Below are 21,591 nucleotides of genomic sequence, written 5' to 3'. Positions count from 1 at the left end.
CAATATGAACAGAATAAAAAGACAAACCACACAATGGAAGAACATATTCGACAATATATCTGATAAGAAATTAATAACCAAAATTTATAAAGAACTTGTAAAACTCAACGCCAGGAAGACAAACGATCCAATCAAAAAATGGGCACAAGAAATGAATAGACACTTCTCCAAAGAAGACATACAGATGGCCAATAGACAAATGAAAAAATGGTCAACACCACTAATCATTAGAGAAATGCAAATTAAAACCACAATGAGATACCACCTCACACCAGTCAGAATGGCGCTCACTGACAAAACAACACATGATAGGTGCTGGCGAGGATGTGGAGAAAGGGGAACCCTCCTGCACTGCTGGTGGGAATGCAGACTGGTGCTGCCACTGTGGAAAACAGTATGGAGATTCCTCAAAAAATTAGAAATGGAACTGCCCTTTGACCCAGCCATCCCACTTATAGGAATATATCCCAAGGACACCATATCACCGACTGAAAAAAAGAAATGCACCCTCATATTTATGGCAGCATTGTTCACAATAGTGAAGATCTGGAAACAGCCCAAGTGTCCGTCAGTGGACAAGTGGATTAAAAAGCTGTGGTACATATATACTATGGAATACTATGGGGCTATAAAAAAGAAGGAAACATTATCTTTTGCAACAATATGAAGGGACCTGGAAACTATTATGTTGAGTGAAATAAGTCAGGCAGAGAAAGAAAAATATCATATGACCTCACTCATTTGAGGAATCCAAGCAACAATGAGAACTGAGGAATGGAATTGACACAGAGGAGGGATCAAAGGGACCAGAGGAAAAGAGGACAGAGGGAAAGGGGATGATAGGATGGGATAAACCTGAAGGGAAGGGGGGTGTTATAGGGAGGGGGGCAAGGGAGATGTTGAGGGGAATAGGGGGGAAGGGGGAGGCATTCAGGGTGACCCTAAAATCTATGTAAACACAATTAATTAAATAAAAATAAAAAAGAACAACAGATCAATGTTTCTCTCTCTCTCTCAAATCAATAAATAAAAATTTAAAAACAACAACAGAAAAACAAAGCATTTTTGTATTCTAGAACTGAACTGTTCAATAGGGTAGCCGCTAGCAACATGTAGGCATTTAAATTAATTAAAATTGAACAAAATTAAAAATTCACTTTCTCACTCACTCTGTCCACATTTCTAGAGCTTACTAGCCACATGTGACTAGAAGCTCCAATGTCAGACAAAGCAGATTTAGACTTCTATCATCACAGAAGATACTGGTGAACAGGGCTGTTCTAGGAAAATCTGCCAGGCCTATTACCATTTTGAGAGTTTAAGGAATCCCTAGAGCAATACTGTGAGATGATTTATTACACCAGATTAGGATTCCTTTATACACCACCCCCTTCTTTGCAACACAAAATTTATATCTAGCAACACTTGGAGCCAATAATTTTATTTTTATTTGGGGGATTCCGTTTTTATTTATAAGATGGTAAATCAGTGAGGTAGGATAGCATTTTGAAGTACCCATTTTTTTCTGCATGTCTTCCAAGCAGGTATTGGCTTTGTACCAGCTTAGGGGGGTGGGTGTTCAAAATAGAAATAAGTGGAATTAAAATAAAAGACTAAGTTGATTTTTCTGGCAGCATTTGCATTTGTGATCTGGGAGCCATACCTACTCCTAAAGTAGTGTGGTTTCCTTATGCACTAGCTCAACAACAGAAGTAATCTTCTTCTTTGATCTTTTTTATTTGAATTAGTATAACACTCTTTCTGGAAAAGATGAATTCACAAAGCAGTGCTACCTTATGTGTTTGGATAAGATGTCAAATAGAAAATTGATGCTATTTTAGACCTCTGGTTTTACACATTTCTCAACTGAAGTAAGGGGGAGAGAGCCAATGCAATCATATGACTGAATGATTTAAAAGAAGGGTTCCTGAACTATACAGCCCATGGGCTAAATCTGTCGTGCCTCTTGTTTTGGTGAATGAAGTTTTATTGAAACACAGCCACGCCCATTAGTTTACTTATCATTTTGAAGAGTTACAATTGAGACCATATGGCTCCCAATACCACCGAACCCTTTACAGAAAAAGTTTGCCAACCCTCACCAAGATGACAAACTCCTTAAAGACAAGGACAGTACTGTATCTATACATCTTCCTGTTTCCTTAAGGGGCCTGCTTGAGGCAGAATAGGGATTTGAAAAGCATGGCAGAATACAAGATTATTTATTTATTTATTTATTATTTGTTTATTTATTCATTTTAGAAAGGAGAGAGAGAGGGAGAGAGAGAGAGAGAAGGGGGGGAGGAGCAGGAAGCATCAACTCCCATATGTGCCTTGACCAGGCAAGCCCATGCTTTCGAACCAGTGACCTCAGCATTTCCAGGTCGATGCTTTATCCACTGCGCCACCACAGGTCAGGCAGAATACAAGATTCTAAGGCTGGAAAAAACTCTCCATCTTTGAGAGTGATGTCTTTCAGTGACTCCTAGGAACATAATGCCTTGAGTTACATACAGCCTTTAAACTTCAAGTATTGAAGAAGTACAGGTGCAAATAAATCTCCATCATCTGTAATGAGAGAGAATCTTATTTTCTCACCTCATTCATACAGATGACTAGGTTGAGCATCTGCTTTATCTAGGCACCCTTAATTTTATTGAGCGTCTTTAGTGCGCTTCACAGATGTTGAGTTTTTTTGCAAACTGAAGGCAAGACCTTCCACCAGCAAAAGATTACGACTTGTTTTATTTTGATATTTGCTTTATTGTGGTGGCCCAGAACAGAATCTGCAGTATCTCTAAGGGATGTGTGCATAGAATCTAGGTGCCCCCTGGTCTCCTACCCTGCACTGCAAGGAAGGTTCTTGAGCTTCCAGCATGCAGGATGTCAGATTGTATCTGAGGAACCCCAGTGCCTGTCTTAGGCTAGGTTCTTCCAGGAGTGACCCCTGGCAAAAGATTCAAGTGAAAGTGATTTGTTAAGGCAGTGCTCAGTCTGATCCCAAGGGATCTCTGGAGTATGGATTGCACCTCACAATCAAGAAGTGATTGTGCAGTCCTGAAGGTAGTCGTTTTTTACCAGTTAAGCAAGAAGTAAGGAACCAAGGCTTTTTTATAGGTGTTCTACCCTCCCCATCCTAATAGGCAGTATCAGAGTATGAATGTCCTGGAGGTACAAAAACTCTCAGGCATGTTAGGCTTTCTGAGTGGTGAAGAGGCTTCAGCAGCTCAAGGCAATGGTATGAAGTTCCCAGCTGACAGCTCTAGGCATCAGAGCACAGAAACTGAAGGATGGGTGCAAAACTTTGGTAAAGGGTGTTGACTGAGTTCTGAGTGGAGGACTAACGGTATCTGTTACATGCCAGACTATATCACTAATGTTAACATGTGATTTAAGATCACATGTCATTTTTTAGAGGAAAAGTAGGGGGAGAGAGAGAGAGAAAGAGAGAGAGAGAGAGAGAGAGAGAGAGAGAGAAGGGAGAAGAGAGAGAGGCATCAACTTGTTATTCTACTTTAGTTGTGTATCCATTGACTGCTTCTCATATGTGCCCTGACTGTGGCTCAAACCGGTAATCTTTGTGGTAATCCTGGGGTTGAACGAGTGCCCTCGGTGCTCCGGGATGATGCTCTATTCACTATGCCACCAGCCAGGGCTATGCCATTTTGAATTACCCGAGTCATTTCTATGATATGGGTCCTCCATTGGATAGCAGAATCTTCTCCTTCCTCTTTTTTCTCATCCCTTTCCTTCAAAAGAAAATTATTTTGGTGGAGAAAACAACAACATAAAAGCCATGTTTTTTTCAGGAGTCTCCTTTTTTATTATTACAAAGATAATATTCTAAAAATCTCTTTAAGACTATATTATTTATCCTGTAACATCTCTTGGGGAGAATAAATCCTATAAGTTCTATTCTCATCCTGTAGAATAGTATTTCTTTTATTTGAACTGTCTACCACTTTCATACTTCAAAGGATTCTTGACTCTAGTATAGTGGGATTGGGGGATCCATTTCATGTTTACATTATCCACAGAGAGAATCAGTTTGGAAATTCATAGGCTTCAGACATGGCGACTTTCATCTTCCACAATGCAGAACTCTCATCTTCCTGATCTGTCTTCAAATTGCAACTTTTCATTCATTCCTCTGATTAGTTTGGCTGCTCTTCTCCAGCACCATGGATTTATGTCCTCCTTGAGGGACCGTGAACAGTAATATACTTGGTATACCAGACATGGATACACACCACAACTTTGCATTAGGTAATGCTAGCCCCTTCTGTTTTTTTTTTCTTTTCTTTTTTTTTCTGTTTTGTTTTTAATGCTTTCTAGGTGTTTGCTAACATCATTTTGGGTTCAGTTACATACCATGGAGGTGTCTCCAATATTCAGTCAATAGTGATTACTTTTTGTTACCTGTACTTGATTGTATCTAGCCAGAGTATGGAGTATCATTGTCCTTTAATGACTAATTTCATCTTAAACATGCTCATAGTACACATTATCTGCTACTTTTCACGCTGGCTTACACATGAAGCCTTTCTGAAGTCCCTAACAGTTGGCTTAGTATTGAGAATTGCTACAAACTTTAGTTTCGTCTCTAAATCTTGCAGACTCCCATTTTTAGATCACTTTTGCACATGCTGAAGAGGACCAGTTCCAACACAGTTTTATGGACACCTTACTGACTTGCCTCTATGGAGGGGTACACATTTTTAACACCTCCCCCTCCCCCCCAGTGATAAGTTAGCTCCCCATAGATGACAAAATAGTTCCAGCAACTAGATAGGAAGTCAACTTTTTTTTCTCCCAAGTACAACTTTTTGGGAAATGGTTTGGTTCTCTTTTGAGAAGGTTTTGAGAATTTTAAATATGTCCCATCTGCTGATGCCTTATGTTCCATAGGGTTTTATAGGGCTTACTTGGGGTATCTGAGTTAGAGTAGAGAAAGTGTGGGCTTTGGAATCATGCAAAACTAGGGTGTATCAAAAACACTTTGCTAATGGCAGAGTTACAACAGAGGCTAAAAATGGTCAAGATCGACCAAGCATTAAATTTAATTATATGCAAGATAGTAGCAAGTCTAGAAAATGTTAAAGAAAAATTAAATATACCAAGGTGATAATAAGAGCTCATTCTTGTGAATGATGCTTCTCTAATATCAGAGGCTACTGCTAATTTCAAATAGAGGGCCTCTTCTATAATAGAGAATTCTCCAGCCATCCTGGGGAGGTTCTGCTTTAGAATCTGGTTGTTCTGCTCCACTACACAAAGTCTAGAGTTCCTTGCTCTTAGGGCACCAGAACAATCTGTCCTCAGTACAATCATGGAAACCTGAGCCACAGCTACTCTAGACTGCCTATGAGCTCTAGATATCATTAGCCTTATCTGGTCTCTTAGACTACCGGGGTTCTAGTCTTCAGCTGCCTCAGAACTCTGAAAAAGTTATTCCCACTGTACTTCTTTTACCTATCATCCTTTATTGCTGCAATGCAAGCTCCTCTGGTCAACTATCCTCCTCTATGCTACTGTCCTTATATGACTCTGGGCTTTCTGCCCACTGAATTTTCCCATCTCTTCTCCCTTTCCTCCCTTTCCCCAGAGCCTTCTAGAACACCATTATCATTGAACACAAACTTCACTGCTTTCCCCTACTTTTATAAGCCTACTCCTACATTTTCTTGCCTTAGCCAAAACCCATTTGCAGGAAGACATCAACTTCCTGTAACCTTCTTAAATGGAAATTGTACATTCTTGTATACCCACCATTGTGGTTCCCCTAAGTAATGTCTGCATTCTCACAATACTCTTCACTGTTTTTCACTCTTGCACAAAGAGCCATTTCTCCTTTGAGTTTCAGGTCATCCTGATTGCAGTCTTCCTGTTTACTCCTTCTCCTGTCATTTTGACAAATACTTCACTATCTATATTGGCAAACACAGAAGAACCTAGCTTTAAGATGCTTGACCTCAATTCCAGCATATCCTAGAATCCATTCTCATAGCCACCTCTAATTCTGAATGGCAATTTACCATTTTCTGACCACGTTATCTTATCATCACCATTCAGGATTCTTAGCTCTCAATTTACTTGATGCTCAGACTAGATCTCTAGTCTTTTGGTCGTTCTTTTCCCTCCTAGGTACTTACCAACATTATACCTTTCTTTTCTTCTCCCTCCATCTTAGATCTCATAAGGCATAACTTTTTCTTTCTTTCTTTCTTTTTTTTTTTTTTTACAGAGACAGAGAGAGGGATAGATAGGGACAGACAGACAGGAACGGAGAGAGATGACAAGCATCAATCATCTGTTTTTTCATTGCGACACCTTAGTTGTTCATTGATTGCTTTCTCCTCTGTGCCTTGACCGTGGGACTCCAGCAGACCGAGTAACCTCTTGCTCGAGCCAGCAACCTTGGGTCCAAGCTGGTGAGCTTTGCGCACACCAGATGAGCCCACGCTCAAGCTGGCAACCTCAGGGTCTCGAACCTGGGTCCTCCGCATCCCAGTCTGACGCTTTATCCACTGTGCCACCACCTAGTCAGGCTCATAAGGCATAACATTAAGAAGACTTGCAAGCATCTTCAAAAATCTAGCCCCCTTTTTTCTGCCATACCAGCACTGCATAGCTTCAACCTTAGATTAATCTATTTGTTTTTCTGATCAGGACAGCTGAGTCTTGACTGAGAAAATAGACAACTAACTATATAAATCAGTGGCCTTACACAATTCTTTGATATGCACTGAGTCAGTGACTTCCCTGAGTGGTGATTAAAAAACAATGGAGTAATTCCTTTTATCCAAGGTATTGCTTTCTGAGGTTTTAGTTACCAGTGGTCAACAGTAGTCTAAACAAATTAATTTTAAAAATTCCAGAAATAAACAATTCATAAGTTTAAATTGCATACTGTCCTGAGTAGTGTGATGAAATCTTGCACCAACCAGCTCTGTCCCATTCAGGATGTGAATTATCCCTTTGTCCAGTGTATCCACACTGTATACACTCCCTGATCACTAGTCATTTAGTAGCCATCTTCAGTTATCATAAGTGCTTGTGTTCAATAACCCTTATAGTAGCATAATGCTAATATGTCTTAATTCCTACATCATTCATCTCACTTTATCTCATCATTATAGGCAACGTATCATCTCACATCATCACAAGAAAGAAGGGCGAGTACAGTACAGTAAGATATCTTGAGAGAGAGAAAGAGAGAGATAATTTACAGAACTTTTATTGTATATTGTTACAATTGTTCTATTTTATTATTAGTTATCATTGTTAATCTCTTACTATTCCTAAAATATAAATTAAACTTTATCATAGGTATGTATGTATAGGAAAAACATAGTAAAAATAAGAATTCAGTAATATCTGCAGTTTCAGGCATTCACTGGGGGTCTTGGAAAGTATCTTCCATGGATAGTGAGGGACTACTGTATTCTTCTCAAAGTTCCATTTCATTGACACCCCCATACACATAAAACTTTTTTTTCCTCTTCCCTAGTAAATGTTTTTCCTTGATGCTCATCTACTCTTAAATCACTGTGTTGGTCAAATAAATTTATAAAATGTGGTTTTTATGTTTGCTTGCTTATAGTTTGCATTGGGGGCTGGGCAGCGCCAGGTGTATGTGTGTGAAATTGCAAATACCTCCCTGCTAGGGAAGAACCATTGTTGTGCTAATGTTTGCTGGAGGAGAGGTTTTCCTGCCAGAAAGTTTTGTAGAGAGCAGAAAAAGAAAAAAAAGAGAGAGAAGCCATGTTTTTCAGGGAGAGCAGGGAGAATGCAGAGTGCTGAAGGAGAAGCCAGTTTGTGCAGAGAGAGAGAAGGTGTACTGATGGAGAACCAGAGGTGAGGGGGTTTTGTGAGCTCCACTGAGACTGGTAAGGCCTTCCATTCTAGGAGAAACTGGATAAGATTCTCCTGGTTGTGGAACTGAAGTATGTGTCAGTGGCTTTGGAAGCCCTGAGTGAAAAGGAAGTGTTTTTTCCCCTGTGTGTTTGCTCGCTGGTTGGTGTGAGAATTTAATAAAGGGATGGCCTGCCATTTTTTGGCTCCACTGTTCCTTTACCATCTGTCCAAATCCAGTCAGAACCTGCATGTGGCTGGCCGCGATGGCGGCTGCGACTACAGGCCCTACACACTGTACTTGGCTTTTGCACTCACCACTTTTAGCCAAAGTCACCAGTGACACCCTGAAAGTCTAACTGAATGGGCTTTTCCAAAGTTTCACCCAATTAAACTCTTATTTTGCATTTGATACTCTTAGCTCCTACATTCTCAGTGTTCTACTCTGTCTGGACTTCTCTTTTTTCTCTACTTGTCTCCCCTGGAATCTCACCCACTTCCATGGCTCTAACTGATAGTCATATTCTTGATCCCCAAATTAGTATCTCCAGTCTAGCTTTTTCTACTAAGCTCCCGTGTTTTATATACAAAATAACTACCTTGGTTTTCCTGGAAACATCAAACTCAGTCCAATTCCCATGGGAACATCAAACTCAGTCCAACTCCAGCTGAAGAAATTCTCTTCCACCCATCCTTCTTCTTTCCCAGTTCTCTATATCTGTAAATGGTATCACCTTACAGACTAAGCCAGAAATGTTGGAGTAACCTTCAACTCCTCCATCTTAAATTCTCATCCATTTACCCCCTTACCACCTTCTGTACCATCTGACTTCTGTCTGGGTCCTTCTGATTTTACCTTCCTAAAGTCTGTTGTGGCTTATCTTCTCTATCCCAACTGCTATTATATTAGCTAATGTCCTCTCACTTCCCAGCTCAACTCCTTTTATGGACTGTTGGGCAGATAAGTTATTTTTTCTCGCCCTTATTGTTAAAGATGGCCACTGCTCTCACGTGATACAGCTAGTTGCCCTTCTTGCTTGGGATGGGCATGGTTATGCTAATCTGTGTTGGGGGAGGGTTTTCACACCAAAAGGTTTTAAAAGGTGAAGCTAGGAGGCCACTGGGGAAGAGGTGGCCACGTTCTTGTAGAGAGAAGAAACCCATATGGTAGCACGGCATAGAGGCCACGTGGAGGAGGCAGCCCAAAATGGTGGAATGGGGAAGGAGAACCCAGTCCATGGAGGCCAAAGAGATGGGGAACAGAGGTGAATAAGACTGGTGATGTGGAAGCCTTTAAATCTAGGAAAACTCAGATGAGTCAGTAGTTTTTTGGGCGCTGAATGAGTGGGTTTTAGAGCCCAGTGTCTTTGGTTTTTATTCACTTGCCAAGTGAGAGTCTAGAATAAAGGAAAATGGACCACCAGTTTTCGGCTTAGTTGATTCCTTACTGTCTGTCTGAATCAAACCTGAATCAGCATTGGCCAGGTGGCTGTGATGGTGAATGCAAATACTGGCTTTATATGGACTCTACAGTTTTGCTTGATAGCTCTGACTAAAACATATACCAGATCATGGTACCACCTGAGCATGAAGTATAAGTCCTCCAAGATCTATACCTCTGTCTCTCTTCCTGCTTCCTGCCTTTCGTCTTACAGTCAGCATATACGTTACCTGCTGAGCCTGGAATGTCCCATGCTAACTCTCAGTTTGGGATGCCGTTCTTCTCCTTCACACCCTCTGCTCCTTCCTGCCTAGCAGATATTTGCTCATATTTCAGGGCTTAGCTCAACCGTCTCATTCTTTGCAAGGTTTCATCTATTGTGTCCCTACTCTCACCCCAGAAGAACTGACTACTTTCTTTTTTGGGCTCCATCTCCACAGAATACTGTCAACATCGGTTTAACTCTCCTGACTGAAAAATCCTTGAAGACAGTGTCTCTGTCACATGCATCTCTGTACCTCGGTGTCCAGCGTGTAGTAAAAAGAAAATAAATATTTACTGAATGATGAATGGACAAATTAAAAATGGAGGCCAACCTGTGAGCAAAGGCTAAACGGATATTATGATAGTGGAACAAATGTTGATCACAGTAGCATACTGAATCATCACAAAGGCCTGTATGCAGATAGCTCTGCCATTTGTAAACCCACTATGCCTCAATTTGCATTAGTAAACAAGTCAGGTGGGAATTCCTTAAAATGTAAGCTGACTTTCAGGGACAGACGAGGGGGGTGGTGCCTCATACTGGCTTGCTTCTTTAGCAATTTGCGAAAACAAAACCCAGCAAAACAATTCCCCTGTTTGGCAAAAGTTGGCACTGTCTCAAGTTTTTCTTTTCCAAAATACTTTCTTTGGCCAGGCATCACTCCCCATGCAATAGCTGTTAGGCATTAGTGTGCTGTGAATCCATTAGAGAAGGTCAGTGCTGAATACCAAACAGAAGCAGAGTTCCCAGAACTGGAGTCTAACAATTGAAATGCGTGACAATAGCCATCATCCCTGTTCAAGCTGTTCTAAGTCTCACTATAGGCAGGCACGTCTTAGAGACTGGCCTTGAGTTATTCTAATTTCCACATCTGAAGTGAGGAACAAAAACTCCAAGGCAAACAAATGATGCAGGAGAGGATGTTAGCTTTACCTGCTCATATACGCTCCTTGTTTCCTGACAAAAACAACACTTTAAATCCAGTCAACATCACAGACAAAACAAGGGTACAAGAGAGCAATCATTTTTTTTATAGTAAAAGTTTTGTGCTAATCAATTAATTAAATAGAGCAAAATCAAACCAAAACAACAAAACCCCGCTTTTTCTCCAGATTACCTATTAATTTCTGATGGAAAAGCCCTAGGCAGTAAGAGAGAAAAAATAATTGACTGATGCATTAAGTAGATTGGCTAGTTAATTTAGTGTGGGTAGAAACAGCCAAATAACATTAAGTTGTCATGGTAGAAAGTAATGCTTTCACATTTCTACCTAAACTTGTTAAAATACTCAGAGAGGCAGAAAGAAGGACTAAATTTAGACCCTGGTTTAACGCATTCAAGAGCATGATTCATTTCCCCCTGTCCTGGTATGGCCTAGCCCTAGGGAATTTGTGTCATACCACGGCAACACAAGGATGCCCTGTAAACACAGAGTAGTCTCATTCATTCAGAGGCTCACGGGAGCCAGGGACACCCCATTTTTCTGCCCACAAAGGTGTACTTCCAGATACCTCACACACCAAAACAGAACCAGATTTCTCCGCTGGCGAGAGGCCATCAAATTTTAGCTCTGCCCTGGTTTTGGCATGAATGTGCTGGAAATTTATTTTGCTGCTCTTCTTCTCTAAGTGGCTCTTTTCCCCTCAGGCTCCAGTAAGATCCTGGCCGGCTCACAGTCACCATGCAACATAGGCACCTTAACAAGATGCCCAAGAGAATGTCACCATTTGGCAGCAAGGTATTTAGCAACCTGCAGCCTAGGTCACCTCCCGGTGGCCTGCTGGTTGGGTCTTAGAGAGTTAGTATTTTATATAACAAACATCTGAGATGATTTTGAGCCATTTGAAAAACAAAACAAACAAAACAAAAGCAAAAACGAAAATCTATACCAACCAACAACAGCAAGTTCAGTTTCCACCAGTTGATCAGGGTGTTGGTGAAAGTGTCCAGGTAGAGCACTGTTGCTGTCTCTTCCCCAGTTTCACTGTCTGCTGCTTCCAATCACGTTTTTGCCCTCACTTTGGCTCCCAGCACCACAAGCAAATATTTTAACTTCTACGGATAACTGAGATTAAAGCTGAACTACCATTTGTATTAATTCAATCTGGTTGAGAAGTAGAAGCACCTGTGTTATTTTATGAGTTTACAGTGAGTGACTCCATTCTTTTTTTTCTTCTTCTTTTTCTTATAGTCTGTGAGCTCATTTGGAAAGTAATCTTATAAGTCTTATTCTAGGTTATTTGGCCTTATTGATAGTCCCTGGGTTTAGGACAAACTACAAAAAATAAATGCATATAAAAAGATCTTGTTTTTATCATTGCCTCCCAGAGTGAGGGCATTAAAGCTGTCCTCTGTTCTGAGATGTGACAGATGTTAATAACGTGGCTATTGGGGCCCCCTTATCTATCCATATACACTCATCCTAATTAAGAAAGATTATTTCCCCAAACATGAAATGGGTTCAGCAATTTTGCAGTTAAAAAACACAAAGTTAGATATTGAGCACATGCATTATGTTAGAAGTGAGTTGCTCTGAGGTGTGTGTGAATGAGCAGCACTTGGAGAGGCCCCCACAGGGCACATTGCAGCGTGGCGTTGGTAGAATCTGGGCAGGGTTGTGGGTCCAGGTGGATATGAGATCCAATCAGCCTTAACACATGCTTCACAAACCATCCTGAACACGGCACAGAAAAGAGGCAAGACACTGCAGGGCAGCATAATGATTTATACCTTTCTCAAAGAGCTTGGTACTTGGGTCTCCCTGGAAGTTCTGAATGACTGGGTGGGGCAGTCATGTAATCCCCCTTGGGCCCACCCAGTGCCGTAGCGTGAAAATCAAATAATTTAGGGGAGAGGGCTCTTCAATGACCTTGGCCAAATGTGATAACAGATTTGAGGGCATCTTTCTATACTCATTTGAGAAAGGACAAATACTCTTTAGCGCTCTACACAGAAAACTGGCTGATTTAGCTTAGAACGATAGCTACCACTGTAGCCGATTTCAGAACATCAAAAAGGAAGAGGTTAGGGGAAGGGTGTCTGTCACAAAGGTTATATCCAAGGCTAGGTCAGTTACATATTGGCATTTGGGGTAGAAATTTATTCTCACACACATAAAGCACCACAGATCAAATTTACAATGTGGAAAATCTATTTTCATACTTCACTCACACAAAACACCTCTCTTCTGTCTCTAGGGGTGGTTTTCAAGTTCTAAACTACAATCAGCCCTTCTTTTAAAATAACAATAATAGATCCTCTTATTCAGCCAGATGGTGGTGTTTGTTGCACTAGGCTGGGTTCATAGTACAACATCAATAAATGGCCACTTGTAGAAGGACAGACAGAATCCGATTCATAAAACATACCTGCACCTCCCTCTTTCTCTCATCCCAAAATGTTACATTGTCAAAATACCCATGGGAGCTTAATCTCATTTTGGGGGAAAAAAAGAAAAATTAGAAAAGGCAAAATAATGTAAGTAAGCTGAAAAGCAATTTCTTGGGGGAAAATAGTACATTTAGTCTCTGAGGAGAATGATCATTGGTGGGCTTTTCAAGTGTTGTTTTGCCTTGAGGAACCGTTTGAAAGAAGGATTCCAAAAGAGTTTTCTTTCATCCCTGGAAAGCTGTCTTGTGAAGGCTGCACATTGTCAACCAGAGATATTTCAACTGGGAGATGGAGTTAAAATTCTTCCTCAGTGAGCTGGCTAAGTCTTATGAAATGAATATTTGTTCCGATTAGGTGTTCCAAAAAGCCTCTTGCCTCAGATAACTCATTTTAAGAAGGAAAGGGCATTTGTTCCAAATCCATCACGGAAGGGAAAATGATGTTGTAGTATGTTCTGTCTCCAGTGGACACACGCTTTTCCCAGGCAGGGTGGACTCACACTTTTTGGTACTTTGTCCTTGTTTTCTGGGCCTTCGCCTTACCTGGGGCTGGTAGGGGTAGAAGAGGGATGCTGACTAGTCTCTGCTCCTGTCTTAATAAGCCATATTACCTGGTTATATAACCCTAATCCATGTCTACAGTCCAGGGCTCAGATGGCTGGCCTGTCAGCAAAAAATGTCTGAAAAATGTTAATTCAACAGTGTTGGAGGGATGTTATTTCTAGAGCTAAAGTCCTCAGGGAAAATGAAAAATAGTTGCTCCTAGGATTCAACTCCTCCACACTGAAAGATATTATACTTTCCTGATGCCTTCTTCCCAAACAACTTTCCAATGACTGATGTACCCTAACATTTGGTCCAAACAAAATTCTGGAACAGAGTTCCAGGGTACAACTATCATCACATTCTATACAAGAAGTATGTTTAATATAGAGAATCAGCGTCTATCAGGGTTTGAAGCATTAGGGGCCTGCTTCTGCTGCTCACTCCCCACATTGATTCACTTCGTGATAGAGATACTATTTTATTTTTGGAATTTACAGCAAGCAACTCAGTTTATAACCTAAGGCATTTTCCGTACTTCCAGGCAATGAATACTTGCTTCTTTTGAGTCTCAAAAGCACATAATTCAAGGCAGTGGGAGAAGGAGCTGGAGAATAGTTTCCAGTGCAAGGAAAACACCATGCAGATGTTGGCCCTCACTCTTGAATTCTAATGGTGAAATTGAGAATTGTTTATCTGTTCTGAAGTCAAACCCAAGGAATTTATTTTTTACAGGCTGGGGAAGGGGTGGGGAGTAGTGATGTAATATATTACTAATATTAAAATAGTCAACACATGGCCCTAGGGTTCTGAATCCCCAAAGAATTTCAATCTCTTTCAATGGTTTGTTTCTTGATCAAATTTGGCACACCAGATGTTGATTTGTGTCACAGAAAGGACATACCTGAAGACATACCTGAGGACTACTTTGTTAAAATTGTATCTTCATCTTCTGTAATTGTTTTTTTTTTTTATTTTTCCTCCAAGATAACAAGCTAGGAATTGGTCCTCTATCTTGAGCCATTTATTGAGAACAAACAAATGAACTTGGAAAAGACATGACTCAATTGAAGTTAAATACCTGACTTTGGTGTATGAGAATCATAAACTTGCTTACGGTCTATCTGGTCCGCAAACACTTCCCCATAAATCATCCAATAGGGCATGTAGAAGATGTTCTTGGCCAATTTCCATGATGGCTCCTCATTGGGAAAGAGAATGGCTTGCCTGGCAACCCCAAAACTCATCAGCACCACCAGCATAATGATGACAAAGTACATCATGTCTATCATCTGGAAGGGTGGGGAAGCAGAGGGAAAAACAAAAGAAAACTCACATGATTGAATGTTCCAATGACACTGACTTTGACGGAAATCTTTGAAGGAAGTTCAATTTTTGATAATGTCGACAAGGGATGTTTAGATAGGGAGTTGTGTCAAGATAGGAGGACACCTGGTTTATTGATGTCAGTATTCATGGTATCTTATCAGTAACTCAAAAGTCATTAAAAAACAACAACAACAAAACAAAACCCTGAAACATATGCCCAGTGGGACGCCTTCATTTTCCATTGCTGTCTGTAGGACCTAGTCAAGACTAGACCTGAAAGTCAAGTAACACAGAAGCTTGGGTATCTATATGAATTTTGTACATATTAACTTTTTCTCTGCTCCTGGGGAAGGCAAATGACCCTATTGGGTCTCTTTCTTTTTAGCAAAATTAAAATTGGTATAGTTGAACAATTTCAAGAACTACTGCAATGCTGTAAATTCTCCTAAGTTCTGAAAAACTAATGAAGAGGTGGAAAGCTCAAGAAAATAATTATTTGCAAACAAAGCTTGGACAACAAATATTCATCATATACCATATCATCACGTGGTATTCTACAACAAACCAGGCTTACAGAGAACCACTTTTTTTGGAGTTAATTCTCCTGCAGCATATTCTATTAGTTTTGAAGGGTGTGTTCCTAGGCATTAGAATCAGGTAGCCCATTCCTGTACCTGCTGTTGAAAGGTTGGATTTTCATCTTGACATGTTTATAAAACTTTCTTGACTGCATTCAAGTACAGTGTTTTCTCTTATTCCTTTTTCTTTTTTGCTTGTTTTCATACCATATGATATTTGGGATCTGTTTCTCCTTATATGAAAAATTACTTCTTTTAATCATCAAAATAGATGAGGATATAATAACTACTATTTTATCTAGTTAGAACCCATTGCTTCTCTCTCTCTCACTCTCTCTCTCTTTTTTTTAGAGACAGTTTCTTTCCATTTTGGCCACAAAGGTTAGTGTCTTTTCCAGGCTAGGTTAATCATGGTACCTCACCCTCTGGCAACAGCAATGATAGGAGGTAGGCATGTGACATAAGAATCTAACCAGAATCCTTTCTTTGAAAATTTTTCTATCATTTTTTTCTTTTTTTTGACAGGGATAGAGTCAGAGAGAGGGACAGATAGGGACAGACAGACAGGAAGGGAGAGAGATGAGAAGCATCAATTCTTCATTGTGACACCTTAGTTGTTTGTTGGCTGCTTTCTTATATGTGCCTTGACCAGGGGCTACAGCAGAGTAAGTGATCCCTGTTCAAGCCAGCAACCTTGGGCTTTAAGCCAGTGACCTTTGGGCTTCAGCCAGTGACCACAGGGTCACGTCTATGATCCCACGCTCAAGCCAGCGACCTTGTGCTCAAGCCGGTGACCTTGGTTCGAACCTGGGTCCTCTACGTCCCAGTCCGATGCTCTATCCACTGCACCATTGCCTGGTCAGGCTCTTTGGATATTTTTCAACTGAAACTGGGAGACAGACACTTCATTTATCTCTTTGTAATAATGTTAATTTAAAGTGTCCGAGACAATGTGCCCCACTACTGATCAGAGTGAATGAAGCAGATATTTCAGAGAGAGAGAGAGAGAGAGAGACAGTATGTCCTGACAGTGGTTGAGAGTCTGACTGCAGTAGTCTTTAAGGCCAGTTCCATCTTGCCCAACTACAAGTCAGTATATCCCTTCTGGGCTTAAGCTAGTTAGAGATTAGTTTCTATCCCTTGCATCAAACCATCTAATACAAAAGTTTACCTTCTGAAATACAAAGGACAAACTTCTGAAAGGGATATCCCTCCATAAAGGAAGATTAATGATCTTATCAGTGATAATAAAGGCTTTAAAATTTTATTTTAATAGAGTACATTTACAGTGCCTGTTATTGGAATTGAAACATTACAGCCTTCTTGTTTGCATTAGGATACTGGGAACTCAATATATTTTAGGTCACTTTATCAACTTCCAAGGCAATGTCAAAATCAATGTCTCAAGTATTATCTGACTTTGAAACTAAGCAAGACTCTCTCAAAATGTGACAGTAATTCATATTTGTTCTCTGTCCTTAAAATATAAATGCTAGATAATTAGTTATTCCTTTCACAACTTAGTAGTCTCAGAGCTCTCCTAAAATGAGCAAGCCAGCTGTGCTGAACCAGTTTATAGGAAACATGGGTCTTCTTTGCTCTCTTTTTATTTTGTAAAATCCTTTCATTATTTATTTATAAAAAATTCTACCAATGAAGAAACACTAATGGGTTTTTCATGTTATATTTATTTAGATTGACTAAAAGTTGGGTGGGGCGAGGAAGGTATGTACTCATGAGATTTAGGAGCTAGTCTGATCCAAGAAAACTCAGCCAGTAAATACTGCAACTATCCTCATTTCTCAGGGTTGTTTTCATTCAGATTGATTGTGATATTTATTCAAAGGGTCAAAACAATCAAAGGAAAGAAGCATTCTTCCCAAACACTCAATTTCAATTTTTTTTCAGAGACCAAACATCAAATACCCAAATCTGAGAGAATAGAGTGCAGAAATAGAACATTATTAGTGAGAACTGGGGCTAGCCACCTATGTATTAAAAGCTAAATTGTCCATTTGGTTTAATATTAAGGGACCTGGTTCTGTCTCATTCTTACAAATATTCTTTGATTCTGTTTTATAGAGGAGTGTATATACTGTCATAGTTAACACATATTCTCAAGTGTTAGACTACCTGGGGTATTTCATTTTGGTTCTGCTAGTAAAAACCACTAAGTGGTCTTATGCCTGACCAGGTGGTAGTGCAGTATCCAGGGATGCTGAGGACCCAGGTTTGAAACCCTGAGGTCACCCCGGACTCACCAGCTTGAGCATGGGGTTGCTGGCTTCAGTGTGGGATCATAGGCAGGACCCCATGGTCGCTGGCTTGAACCCAAAGGTTGCTGGCTTGGAGCCCAAGGTCGCTGTCTTGAGCAAGGGACCACTGGCTTGGCTGGAGCCCCCCAGTTAAGGCACATATGAGAAAGCAATTAATGAATAACTAAGGTGCTGCAACTATGAGTTGATGCTTCTCATCTCTCTCCTTTCCTGCCTGTCTGTCCCATTCTCTCTCTTTCTGTCTCTCCCTAAAAAACAAAACAAACAAACAAACAAACAGACAAAAAACCCCAAAACACAACTAGGCGCTCTTAACTTAATCTTGTTTTCATTTTCAAAATAGTGGCAATAACATCAATAATAATGTGAATTGTTTTTGTAAGGATTAAATGATACAATATGTGAAATATTTAATGTGGGTAGTTTTCAGTAAATATTAATGGATTATTACTATTATTTTTAGAATTGGAAGAAGGTCAGGCTGTGGAACCAGATAGGGGTTTGAATCTTGCCTTTGCCCCTTGACCACTTTCAGTTTATTCCATTGTTAAATGAAACACGAAAACTTATTTCATGAGATTGTATTTGATGATGACATGTTTGACATGGATATAGAACAGAGTAAATGATAGTTTTATTATTGTTATTTTTATTCTGCATTATAAGTTAGCTTAGCACTAGGTTTAGAGAATTTCATTGAGAAGTGGAATCCTGGACCCAAAGGTCAACTGGAATCATACTCTGTCAGTATCCAGGCATCTTAGCAGCTGTCTATCCCTAGACCACAGGGCACAGTTACTTGGCAGGTTAGTTCTAAATAGGAACTTTCTAAGGTTCAGGGACTTTCAGTATAATCACATCTGGGCATTTCTTGTTAAGGTTCCAGCTTGGCAGTCCATCTGGCTCCCTGATAAATTCTATAGGCATATTTTACCTACCTTCTGGATCAGTGATCCAATTATTGAACTAATTATCTTAAACACCCCATAGAGAACAAAGACCCTAAACATATTCATTTTCTACTTATTCCTGATGAAGAAGTGAAGTCATTCATAAATTAGAAGGTAGAGAAAATGTAGTACATCTTTCTCGCTCACTCCATAGTAAGGTTTAATTCTAACAAAAACGGGATAATTATGCCATCAATTAAAATGATAGACATGGCTTTTTAAATTATCTTGCTGCTTTAGTTTGACTTTAGTTATTTCAACTATGTAAATGCTACCTAATCTTTTTAAAGTAATATATTTGGGTTGTTTGGGCCTTTGCGGGTTTTGTTTATTGAAATAAAATAAGGTAGCAATCAATTAAAAAAAAACAACCAATCTGGTTACGTAATCACCTAATGCAGTGGTTCTCAACAAAGGGCAATTTTGTTCCCCCTCTCCTGGAACATATGGTAATATCTGGAGACATTTTTAGTGTGTATGTGTGTGTGTGTGTGCGTGCGTGCGTGTGTGTGTGTACATACTAGTGGGTAGAAGATGCTGCTAAACATCCTATAATGCACAGGATGTCTCCCTAAAACAATAACTTTTCTAGTCCAAAATATCAATAGTGTCAAGACTGAAAAAACTTGGCCTAATTTTACAGCTGTTACAGTTCTTCACTTTCTTTGGGTCCATCTGAGAATCCATTTGAGAATCTCATGGAAGCTTCTCCTCTCTGTTCAGAAAATTCATACACCCACACATTTTTATATATAACTGGGGTGAAGGGTCTACAGCTCTTCTCTTCTAAATGGCTTCCCTAGACTCCAAGTTGAGACTATCTGCTTTTAGACATAGGAATTTTCACCACAATCTCAAATTCATTACTAAAGTACAAAGACGATTATATAACAGGCAGTATAACAGAGTAAGATGCATTTTTTTCCCTAGTCCAAAATCTCCAACTGAACTGGAGTTCAGATTTGGGATTTGGTCTAACTCAAGCTTGTTGAATTTAATTTTTTCTTCTCTAAAATGGGTTTGGGATATGTTCCCAAAACAATGCTGTTATTATAAATACCAAACTTTTGTATAAAAGTTTTAAGAACAGAGCAGAATAACTATGCTCACCAATTTACCCCTTTTCTTTCTTTCTTTTTTTTTTTTTTGTATTTTTCTGAAGTTGGAAACGTGGAGGCAGTCTGACAGACTCCCGCATGTGCCCGACCAGGATCCACCTGGCAAGCCCACCAGGAAGCGATGCTCCGCCCATCTGGGGCACTGCTCTGTTGCAACCAGAGCCATTCTAGCACCTGAGGCAGAGGCCACAGAGCCATCCTCAGTGCCCGGGCCAACTTTGCTCCAGTGGAGCCTTGGCTGCGGGAGGGGAAGAGAGAGACAGAGAGGAAGGAGAGGGGGAGGGGTGGAGAAGCAGATGGGCGCTTATCCTATGTGCCTTGGCTGAGAATTGAACCTGGGACTCCTGCACGCCAGGTCGACACTCTACCACTAAGCCAACTGGCCAGGGCCTTACCCCCTTTCTTTTTATTTCAACAAATATAATATGAACATAATAACAGATACAATTTATCAACTACCTACTATGATCCAGACACTGTTGGCTATTTAATAGGTGTCATTACTAATTATCACAACCTTACAAGATATGCATTCATTGTAACTACTTAATGTAAAAAATGAGTAAACTGAGTTTCAAAGAGGTTAAATAAATCTCTCAAGGTCTCATACTTCTTTTTGGATTCAAGTTCTCCCTCTCTTTGCATGAGTTTGTCAGTGCTTTTGTAGGAAGTGTCTTGGTTATTCAAGATTTATTTTAGGAGAGTTTTACACACACACACACACACACATAATAAATATGGATTTATTGACTGAAAGGTAAGCAGCAGTAATGTATATAGTAAAACTTGAGTGAGAACAATAAAGAACATCTCCTGACCAATTGTTTGGTTCCCAATAGTTCATAAATGGAACTGGAGTGGAGGTTTTTAACAAAGAGGATTTTTAATAAGTGGTATTTGCCACTGTAGGATGGATTACTTGGCTTTCCCACATATGTCCTGCAAAGGTAAAGTAGAGGATACACTTAGAAAAGTAGACCGCCTCATTAAAAAAAAACCCCAAATAACCCAGACTCTGATTTTTTTCTCTAGTGAGTTTGGAGAGGAAGCTGATTTACCTGGGCACTCCCAGGTGCACAATAATGCTGTTGTCCTAGGGCTCAATCTCTGTGGAGGAAGTCTCGAAACTAGTGTGGTCAAGGAATGTTGGGACAAGTCCACAGCCATTGTGGGAAGCATATTAGTTTGCCACTTGGGATTCCTTTTTAAAGAATAAGATAAGTAGGCCATCATTCTGGAACCTAGTTTTTAACAGGCATCATTTTCCAGTAATATAACAAGACACATGATATATTGACAGAACTTAACGGTCAATTCAAGCACAACCTAATGGCTGAATTCAAATAAACTATGTTTTTTTCCCCCTTTGTGTAAAGAAAAGCATTCTCCTAGCACTTCATTAAATAAAAGCAATGTTAAAAATCTTAAAAATCTGTTTGGAGTGGAGACTTATTCCTCCTCTAAGATCCAGAAAAAATATAACCTCCATGTGAAACCTTTCCTGACCTAGTTTCTTTTTCCTGTGTTCCTATTGTAGTTTATATACATGTCTCTTATAGCATTCTCACACTGTATGGAAATTACTTCTTTCTCTCAACTGCAGTCTCATGGAATGAGCACCTTTAGATACCCAACTCCTAAACCAGTGCTTGGCACAAAATATGTGATCTTTATATATTTTTTTCAGTAAGCAAATGGGTGAGTGATAGCTAATTGTGCAGTTATGTACAGAGAGGTAGTCAAACTCCAGAATACTTAAAAGGAATTATAAAATAGCCCCTTCCCTTGGCCATCTCAGTTAGATCTTGATGACAGGCCCAAATAAATTATTTTCCTCTTCCTATTATT

At 39.9% G+C, this 21,591-nt stretch overlaps 1 protein-coding gene across 6 annotated transcripts in view; it reads right to left on the bottom strand.

Annotated features, from left to right (window-relative positions):
- The window catches only part of TRPM3 (transient receptor potential cation channel subfamily M member 3), a 541,722-nt gene that overhangs the window by 49,107 nt on the left and 471,024 nt on the right, over nucleotides 1–21,591 (bottom strand). For all 6 annotated transcript variants that reach the window (XM_066367997.1, XM_066368000.1, XM_066368001.1 and 3 more), the window contains one exon: nucleotides 14,610–14,784. In XM_066367997.1, coding sequence (XP_066224094.1) covers nucleotides 14,610–14,784 — 175 coding nt within the window. The remainder of the gene's footprint in view (nucleotides 1–14,609; nucleotides 14,785–21,591) is intronic.

This window comes from Saccopteryx leptura, chromosome 2, assembly GCF_036850995.1.
Source record: "Saccopteryx leptura isolate mSacLep1 chromosome 2, mSacLep1_pri_phased_curated, whole genome shotgun sequence".
Taxonomy (NCBI): domain Eukaryota; kingdom Metazoa; phylum Chordata; class Mammalia; order Chiroptera; family Emballonuridae; genus Saccopteryx; species Saccopteryx leptura.
This window is presented reverse-complemented; position numbering and strand designations above follow the sequence as displayed.